At 40.7% G+C, this 10,145-nt stretch overlaps 1 protein-coding gene across 4 annotated transcripts in view; it reads right to left on the reverse strand.

Annotated features, from left to right (window-relative positions):
• Positions 1-4,605: 4,605 nt before the first annotated feature.
• Positions 4,606-10,145, reverse strand: part of SRSF7 (serine/arginine-rich splicing factor 7) — a 6,498-nt gene continuing 958 nt past the window's right edge. The window contains exons 2-8 of one of the 4 annotated variants that reach the window (XM_014538428.1): positions 9,653-9,833; positions 8,782-8,958; positions 7,828-7,914; positions 7,641-7,742; positions 7,150-7,203; positions 6,594-6,629; positions 4,606-5,801 (exon numbers count right to left, since the gene is read on the reverse strand). In XM_014538428.1, the coding sequence (XP_014393914.1) occupies positions 5,747-5,801; positions 6,594-6,629; positions 7,150-7,203; positions 7,641-7,742; positions 7,828-7,914; positions 8,782-8,958; positions 9,653-9,833 (692 nt within the window). In that variant the 3' untranslated portion in view covers positions 4,606-5,746. Of the gene's footprint in view, positions 5,802-6,593; positions 6,630-7,149; positions 7,204-7,631; positions 7,743-7,827; positions 7,915-8,781; positions 8,959-9,652; positions 9,834-10,145 lie in introns of all 4 variants that reach the window. The other 3 variants (XM_005864726.2, XM_014538429.1, XM_005864727.2) reach the window with 3 other exon arrangements.

Consider the following 10,145-nt stretch of genomic DNA (forward strand, 5'->3'; position numbering starts at 1 on the left):
CCAATAGAAACTAAAATGCAGATTCTGCCTTTTTTCATAGGAAGGTTCCATTCCAGGCTAGGGTTATTTGGTTAGAGAAAGGATCAGAGAAACCTGGAGGATACAGTCTTAGAACCCAGCTTTGAATCACATGTGAGTGCTGCCAACTTCATTATAATCACCAGGGGAGGTTTTCGGATTTTAATGCCCAGGCTTCACCCTTAGCAATTTTGGTTTCATTAGGTTTTAAAGCTCCTTGGTTCCTAATATAATTAGGAATGAGAACCACTGCCCTAGAGTAAAAGCTTTCCCATTATTTTCTCATAACATTCACCAATATTCAAGTGCATAAATGTGTTCAGCTAGAATTTGCTTCCTAGCTTCATGAAGCACTTCCTTAAGAATGAGTCACAGAGAAACAATCTTCCCAGACTAACAAAAGTATGTCTTGGTAAGGCCCTGCAAACCCTATCAATAACCCTGGCACCCAAAGTCTTCAGAGATTATTTTGAAGATTGTAAATAGGTGAAGATACATGTCTAAACCAGAAGTTGGCAAACATCTATACTAATAAAAGGGTAATATGCTAATTAGACTGGACATCCTTACAGACAAAGCCATGGTGGCAGGGGCTGAGGCAGAGGTGGTTAGGGGTGACCAGGCTGGCAGGGGAGGGCATTAGGGGCAATCAGGCCGGCAGGCAGAGGCAGTTAGGGGCGATCAGGCAGACAGGGGAGCAGTTAGTTAGGGGCATGCATGCATGCAGAGTGGTTAGGGGTGATCAGGCAGGCAGGCAGGTGAGTGGTTAGGAGTCAGCGGTCCCGGATTGCTAGAGGGATGCCTGATTGCTGGTTTAGGTCCGATCCCGCCGGCAGTTGGACATCCCTCAAGGAGTACCAGATTGGAGAGTGTGCAGGCCGGGCTGAGGGACACCCCCCCCCCCCCACTCTGTGCACAAATTTTGTGCACCGGGCATCTAGTCCTATCTAATAATAGGCAAACATGGTAATTGACCGTACCTTCGCTACACCTCCCATTGGCTAATCAGCACAATATGCAAATTAACAAAGATGGCAGCTAATTTGCATACTGAAGGCAGGGCGGGACAACGACATCCCACCTGCCCTGCCGCCATCTGGGCCTGCTATCTGCGACCCGGGGCGGCAGGCATCCGTGTGCGACCCAACCTGGGGCGGCCGGGCGGTGCAGCAGCAATCAGCCAGCCCACCCAGCCTCCATCCAGGCATCCCATGTGCGACCCGACCCGGGGTGGCGCCCCAACCCCCGGATCGGCCCTGTCGTGTGCGCGACCTGGGGCAGCGCCCCAACCCCCAGATCGGCCCTGCCATGTGCGCGACCCAGGGAGGCAGGGCAGGCACCGAGGGATCAGGCCTGCCATCTGCCACCTGGGGAGCAGGCCTAAGCCAGCAGGTGGTTATCTCCCGAGGGGTCCCAGACTGTGAGAGGGCACAAGTGGGGCTGAGGGACACCTCCTCAGCCCCCACTCCCCCGCCAGTGCACAAATTTTTGTGCACCGGGCCTCTAGTTTTATATAAAGGGCCAGAGAGTATTTTAAGCTTTGTGAGACTTACAGTCTATTGTAATTACCCTTGTCATCGTAGCAAAGAGCTATAGACAATAGGTAAATGAATGAGCATGACTGTTCCTATAAAACCTGTGAATACTGCCATTTGAATTTCACATAATTCTCATGTCCTTAAGTATTATTATCCTTTTTTTTTTCAACCACATAAAAATGTCAAGACCATCTTAGCTCATTAGCTGTATGAAACCAGTGCAAGCCAGATCTAGCCTGTGGGCCCTAATTTCCTGAATCCTGGTCTAACAAGCCGTACTCTGAAAAAAAGCAGTATTAAAGCATAGCATATTCATTCATAAGCAAGGGAAGCAGTGCATTCTTGACACAGGAGTCCAGGAACTCTGGTGATTGCCCTCCTGACTATGACTGAGAAAAACTGGCCCATCTGCCTTCACCTCTATTTTCCCTACAGCCAGGTCCTTTTATCCTTGGCAATGAAAGGATTCATTTCCTGTGATCCAGATTTCCTGAAGATATGTTAAAACCCAAAATAAAAACTAACAGGGTATTTCTTGTATAGGATCACATCCAGCCACCTTCAAGCTTTAGTCACTAAGATTCCCCTTAGTCAGGGAATCTAGAGGTGATATTTATCTCTCCAGAATTTAAGCTCCATAAGGATACTTTGTTCACTTCTGTATTCCAAGGCTAGCAGTACCTGGCACATTGAAGGGGCACAAAATTTTACTGCATAAATTCTGTAACATCCCGGCAAATAAACAGTATAAAACATTAAAAAGAAAAAAAAAAAAGGAGTGCCATTTTACTTATAGTAAAGACATTAAATGAGAAAAGCAAGGTGTATATATTTTGTGTTAAAAGAAAAAAGGAAAAAATATGTGTATTTGATCAGGCTACATAATTGGTTAACAATGGCTGCCTTTTGGGAGCTAACTGTGTGGCTGAGAGTTGGGCGTAGGGAGCATTCTCACTGTATACACCTTGAATATATTGCCAAGTCTAAAAATGAAATGAAAATAGGTAAAGCCAATGGTCTGTAGGAAAAGGAAAAAACACCAAGCACTTTCCAAGTGCTCCAGAATTATCCTTCTATTCATCATCCTTTCCCCATTAGGTCTGGAAAGTTATTAACCAAGGTATCATATACAATGGGTAGGAAGGAGCATTGGTTGTGTATTTTCTTATTTTTTCCATAATGTGATTTTGTTTTAAAGAAGCAGTAGTGTTTTATTGATTAAAAAGAGCCAGGACTTTAAAACCATAGGTAGGATTCAAACTTTTCCTACCTCCTAGCAGGTTACTAGTATTGTTACCAATCATACACGCTGAGCCAAGTTACCAATCTCCTCTTCTGTGAGATGGGGTTAACAGTACTATTTTGTTGTGAGGATTAAGTGACAATGTCCTTTGATATTTTTATTGGGATGGTAACTATAAACCTGTTAACATGTGGGAAAAAGAACTATCAGGCTTTGAAACTGTCTATTAGGCCCTAACCAGTTTGGCTCAGTGGATAGAGCGTTGGCCTGCGGACTGAAGGGTCCCAGGTTCGATTCTGGCCAAGGGCATGTACCTTGGTTGCGGGTACATCCCCAGTGGGGAGTGTGCAGGAGGCAGCTGATAGATGTTTCTCTCTCATCGATGTTTCTAACTCTCTATCCCTCTCCCTTCCTCTCTGTAAAAAATCAATAAAATATATTTTTTAAAAAAAGTGAAACTATCAGTACTTTTTTCCCTTTATTGAAGATAATTCTGGACATAACAGCTTTAATACCTAGTTATCTTTCCTTGTCATCAGTTCTCAATACACTCCAAGACCAGCCAGGCCCCTAGTATTTTTTATAACTTTGACTTTTGTTTCATGTCTTTCCAATTATGTATACACCTTCCAGGTTACATAGCCCCGCCTTCCAAAGGTATGTAAGCAGCAGTTGCTCACTAAGCCAGATCTAATGAATTCTTTGCTATTATTCTTCATTCATATAACTGCCAATTTATCAGTTTTAGCTTCCTATTCCAACTAGTTTAATGAATCTTGGAAATCAGTGCTCCTTTAGACTTCAAGACAAGCTACAAAAGATGACAATCACAATCCTACACCACTACTTAACCAAGTCTCAAAATGATAGCATTTCTAGACCCTCAAATTTGTACTCAGATGGGACACTGCAAGATGTAGGACCACACTTTCACTTGATACTTGGCCTAGCTCAAAGCCCAAGGGGGAACTACCACTGTGAAGTGCATTACTTACCTCTCTACACACGGTTGAGCAGACCAGATAAGGTACTTGGCCCAAAGCATGTCTGGCGTGTTATTACCTAATAATTAGAGCCAGGCTTTAAATTTAGATTGACTGAGTCTGAATGAGACTTTTCAAGTCAGTCACATAATCTATTTAGTAGTCTTAACCTCTAAAAGTAGAAAAGTGCACTACACCAAAGTGTAACACTTTAAGATGTATTCTAAATACAAGGGTACTGAGTTGTACCCCTGCATAAATTCTGTAACATCCAGGCAAATGTATATAGTCAATGGTACGAAAGGTGTTCACCTAGATAATAACCACGTTTCTCTTTCCCCTAAGAATGGAACTTTCTTGTGCTTGTCTCTTAAAACCACCTTTGCCCCTACCCCTCCTACACTATCTTTTATCCTCATTCTAATATCTTGGACACTGCTAATAATCCGTCCCAAAGCTACAGAAATGATTCCTATTCTTGGCTCAGAACTCCCACTTCCAAAAATTGAGTATGATTATTTGTTTTCTGCAGATTTATTTTTTAGTAACTTATCTTTATATAATACAGAACAATTAAAGCCGACCAAGTGCAACAAATAAGCCTGCCGATTACAGTTTTTACCAACCATAATTCAGCCAGTTTTCAAAATTCCAAAAACAAAGTACCCAAACTCCCAACATACTAGTGATCATTCAGACCAAATAATTTGAGGCAGAGCAGTATTCCCACATTGCAATGCTATCCAATAACTTCGTTAAACATAAAGAAATGGACAAGGGCAGACACCTGTGCCACCAGCATTAATCATTGTTTTTGCACACATTTTTTTTTTTTTGCACCAAGACTAGAGAATACCTGGGAAAAGCTTGACCAGGAAACTCAAATAATTATTACTGCCCTACAAAAGACATTTAGTCTAAATAATCTACTGGCTAGAATAGTCTCAGGTCTACCTGATGCTACCAAAAAACTACGTAAGGTATTGCTAAATATAGGTGAGATTTACAAAACTGTCTCATGAACATTTCTGCTTGACATCCTTAATCACTTTGTACCAGCCTGGCAAAATAAGATAGTTATGTTGGTGGTTGGGAATTGAAAAAATCTAGCTTAGAATTAACAGATCTCTGCTCAAAATAAGGCAATCCATTTGAAAGGATAGAGAAGAGTGTCTGGAAAATTTTGCAAAGCTGGTTTACATGAAGATATTTTGTCCCAGATTTAGACAATTCCTCAAACATGCAAAAATGTTATAAAATTGTCTCAAGTAACACTGAGAACTTCCTAAAATCGAGTTCTGATTGACATCCCATCAAATAGCCTGAAAACCTGTCACTGTACTTAGAGCTGAAAAATAATTCAGTTCAAGCATTGAGTCCAATTACTTCTTTAATAAGCTCTTGGTTTAGTTGTCACGCTTATTTATAGGCAAATCAGTGGTTTCTCTAGCTTGACAGATTGATATCATTAGCCTGATAATATGTAACTCCGATTAATTCAGGGACTTGTCATGATGCATTCATGCTATTAAGGAGGATTTGAGTTATATTACCCAAACCTCTATAGGTAAAAGGGAATTTTCCAACTGTATAGATACTAGTTAATGATGTTGAAGACTCCACACCATTAAACTTTGAATGTAGGTCTGTACTTATATGGTTGATATCAAGGTTGACTACTGAAGCTTACCAAGTATTAATATTGAACACAGATCAAAAATCTAGTTAGAAACATTTTATTTAAATGTGCCAAATAAAAACTCACATTTGCAAACCATAAGATGTTAATACATTCAACAAAAATTTATATTATCTTACTGCTGTGAATTTACAGAGTAATAATCCAGATCCATTTTGATTAGATGGTCGAAATAACCTTCCTAGGTTACTTTTTACAAACATCACAAATCCCTTATAATAATGTAAACAAAATAACTTTTCCCTAAAAGGTGAACTTGAGAACTTCAGTCCACTCTTTCAGGACTTGCACTTCTTCTTGGACTTCCTGATGGGGAACGACTAAAAAGAAAAACATTAGGTTTGGAACCCATTAGTGTCTACTGAAACGTACTCTTCCTACGAACATGTTTCAATAAATTCAAAGGTGGCCAAAGGAACTACGTTTCTATAGCAGAGATCTAAAAATTCATAAATAGCCTGGCCAGTGTGACTCAGTGGTTGAGGGGCAACCCATGAACTAGGAAGTCATGGTTCCATTCCCTGTCAGGGGACATGCCCAGGTTGCAGGTTTGATCCCCAGTAAGGGGCATGCAGGAAGCAGCTGACAGACGTTTCTCTCTCATTGATGTTTCTATCACACTCCCTCTTTCTGAAAAAGATTTATATACAAATCCTTTGTCCCTGCTTAAGATTAGCATCCTTGCTAAAATTGCAAAGTTAAGTTAAAGAGAACTATTTGAATGTTGGGGTTTTTTCTTTGGGAGGGTAATTAAGTAGCAACTAGACAGATAATAGTTTAGCTTCAAGATTCAACCTACAAATTTTTCTTCATTTCCTTTTTACCTATGTGTGGGGAAAGCATGTGTCTTAACATGAAATTATACAATTAAGGGTTCACAGGACTAAACATATCTTGTCATTCTAATATTTTATGACTAAATATTTCCAATAAAAGTATAAGGTGATAATGAAGCAGGAAAAGCAATCCTTTAAGAAACTTAATATTTATATATATAGCACCAATTCTCCAAAGAGCTCAAAATCAAAGCCTGCAAAGTAGGCAGGAAGCAAACAAATCCTGCAGAGGCCACATTTGACAGTTAAAATTTGGCAACAAATTATTTAGCTTACCTTCTTTTTGGAGATGGAGATCTGGACTTTGATCGGCTGTCAAAACATGAGAAATTCTATTAAGAAAAAGTACGAACCAATCCCTTCCTTACAGTCACAGTATCATGAAATGAACCCCCAAATTGTCCTGAAACTAAAATGTCAGGCTGCAATTAAACTGGGGAAAAAAATGCCCATCAGCTTTTGCTAACAAAAGCCCATCTTCCAACTAGCCTTCATAAAATGAACTGCTTTTATCATGATTCATCTGCCTAAAGTTCACATATCTCAGAATGCTTCTCCATGCACCTATTAGTTCTAACAAGGGCCTCTTAACACCAAAGGTACAAACTGCTTTCTCACTATACCTTGACATTCCCTTGTCCAGGAAATCATCCAGAAGAGGCCATGTACAAATGAAGTTCTAAAGTTTAGTTCATTAACAAGGTACCGTGTTCCCACTCAACACCTAGGCTTAGAGTTAACACTTGAAGTCTCAACAATTCAAAACACTTTGAACTCTTTGGATATTGGTGCCATATAACTACAAGAGCATTGTTCAGCTTTTCACCCTTACCTGCTTCTTGGTCGTGAAATAGACCTGGATCTTGATCTTGACCTTGACCGAGATCTTAAAAACAAAAATTATACCAATTAGTCCACACTAGTAATTTCCTTAAACACCTTCTGAGCACCTTATTAGGCAGGCTCGGAATAGAAGCTAAAACTGAGCAAGATGCCACTCTTGCCTTCTATCAGTCTAAGATTCAATAAGTTGCCACATTTTCAACAAGGTCTAATATCAAATAAATAAGGAACTACCGTTTTAATTATTTGCTTCTACCATACCCAATGAGCTAGATTGTTAGGTAAGTATCCAAGAGAAAGTAAATGGCTAAACAAGCCATGTTTACCCATATGTACACTATTTCCCTAACAACTTTCTAAGGTCTCAAATTCACCCCATCATGCCAAATTATGTCCTTAAGTCACTCTACTTTTGTCATTAAGACGTGACAACCCAAATATAAATAAGCAGGGGGAAAAAATGGTACATACTGGAAATACCTCGATCCTTTTATAGAACCAGATCTAGATCGTCTGAGTGAAGCTGATCGTGATCTACGAAGAGATACAGATCTTGATCGTCGAGGAGATGCTGATCTTGACCTAAAAATTAAATCAAAGAGGTTTAGGTCCATCTCCAATTTAAGTTTTTTATTGCTTGTTAAAACTTGCATTAAAGATCTCTCACCTCCTTGCCCTGCTCTTGCTCCTGCTCCTGCTCCGTGAGCGAGAATATCGTCTACCTCTGGATCTCGAATGTGATCTAGACCGTGACCTATTTTTCAAGTTGGGAAAGTAACAAAATGTTAGATGGCAACTCGTATTTATAGTGTCTGTCCCTCTGCTGAAATCAAGTCTCAAAACTATTTAAATTTACTATCTCATTTGGAAATAAATTCTGGGCCTATTAGTTGTCCAGTTTTTTTTTTAAACTACCTAAAAAGAGATTTGTTAAAAGCTGAATTACATCTTAGAATTACATAATATAAAACACTGTAATGTGTATTTAAAATAAACCTTGCAAGTTTGCAGGTCGACCCTCTTTGGCCCATGGTCTAGTAGATCTAGACGATCTAGAAGTATCTATAGCCGATCGCTGCATCTAGATGTTTTCTTCAATCTAACGATGATCAAACTGACAGCCAAATGAGCCAGGTGAGGCTTGATTGACGCAAGAAGATTTTTCTAGTTGGAAATGTGGTCAATCTGGTGTTCCTCTTTCTAAACCGGAGGGGGCCCCAATTGTAAGCCAAATTTACTGTTACGGCGATCACCGACTCAAATTTTCTGCCCTTTAAAGAATAAGGTGAAGCTAGGTGTAGATGACTCGAGGGGATCTGGCCTCTTATGCTGATCACCTCAAGGTCTAGGAGGATCTTAATTGTCGGATTTGCAAGGCGCCTCAGCATATCATAAGGCTCGTGACATTCTGAATCAAGGCGACTGACTCAAACGAAGAAACCTGAAAGGTTTTGACCAGGTTGATTATTAATATATTAACATTTGTTTAATTAAACAAAAATTGTAAAAATACACCTGTACAATTAACATTCAAATTTATATAAAAATATTAGTTTCTGCCTTGCTAATAAAAGAATTACTTGATTAACCAGTACACCAACCATTCCTTTAAAATAAATACCTGCTTCTTCTTCGTCGGCTATAGCGATGACAATCATAAGCATAATGTCCCTTTTCACCACACTCATAGCATCTATCATTTGGATCAAAGGGATGTCGGGCAGGTGGTCTATCCAAATAAGATCTCCGAGGCATGCCTGTTGATAGTTCAACCCTCACTCGGGAATCACAAATCACCCTGTAAAAGAGAAGCAACAAAATTCTAATGCTAAAAAAAAATACATACGACCTCTGGATCTGGAACTTTCCAACCCTCTGCTTTCACAGACTTCAGCTATCTTTGTAGCCCTTGGAAGGCCACCTCTACTCCCTTTCTTAAGCAAATAAAACGATTAGCTATGCCTAACCGGTTTGGTTCAGTGGACAGAGCCTGCAGACTGAAAGGTCCCAGGTTCGATTCCGGTCAAGGGCATGTACCTTGGTTGCGGGCACATACCCAGTAGGGAGTGTGCAAGAGGCAGCTAATCGATGTTTCTCTCTCATCGATGTTTCTGACTCTCTATCCCTCTCTGTAAAAAAAATCAATAAAATATAAAAAAAAACAACAAAAAAACGATTAGCTATTTACATTTTCCTCTAGACCAGTGGTTCTCAACCTTCCTAATGCCGCGACCCTTTAATACAGTTCCTCATGTTGTGGTGACCCCCAATTTCATTGTTACAAATTGAACATAACTAAAGCATAGTGATTAATCACAAAAATATGTAATTATATATGTTTTCTGATGGTCTTAGGCGACCCCCGTGAAAGGGTCGCGACCCACAGGTTGAGAACCGCTGCTCTAGACAAAACCCAAGCTTAGCACCCCCCTCATTACCCAGCCTAGCAGACTATCCTCGTGAACCTGTTTCGTAACTGGCATCGTACTTACTTGCCATCCAGGCCTCGAACTGCATCTTCTGCATCTCTAGGGTCTTCAAATCCCACAAAGGCAAATCCAGGAGGATTTCTTGCAATCCACACAGTTCTTAAGGGGCCATAGTAACTGAAAGCCCTTTCTAACTCTCCTTTGCCAGCACCTGTTCCCAGGTTACCAACATACACCTTGGTTTCTGTTTAAAAATGCAAACGGAAGAACGCGCGTTATGCAAAAATTGACCCACGTTTGAATGAATTCTCTGCACACCCTTAAGACCGTGCAAAACATTATCTTGTGCTCTCATCAAGAACTGAACGTGGTCTTAAGGCCAGGCAAGTCGGCACATTTCTGAAGAGCTGGGCGCAGGACAAAGTTCTTCTCGTTCCAATATGGTGGGAAAACGCTTCGAAAACACGGGAGCAGAAGAGCGGCAGGATATTCCGAGCGCGAGGCGGTCCCGCCCAGGTCCCGCCCCCGAGTCCCGGCAGCCTCGGGGCTGGGAGCG

The sequence above is a fragment of the Myotis brandtii genome, unplaced genomic scaffold (assembly GCF_000412655.1).
Source record: "Myotis brandtii unplaced genomic scaffold, ASM41265v1 scaffold191, whole genome shotgun sequence".
Lineage (NCBI taxonomy): Eukaryota > Metazoa > Chordata > Mammalia > Chiroptera > Vespertilionidae > Myotis > Myotis brandtii.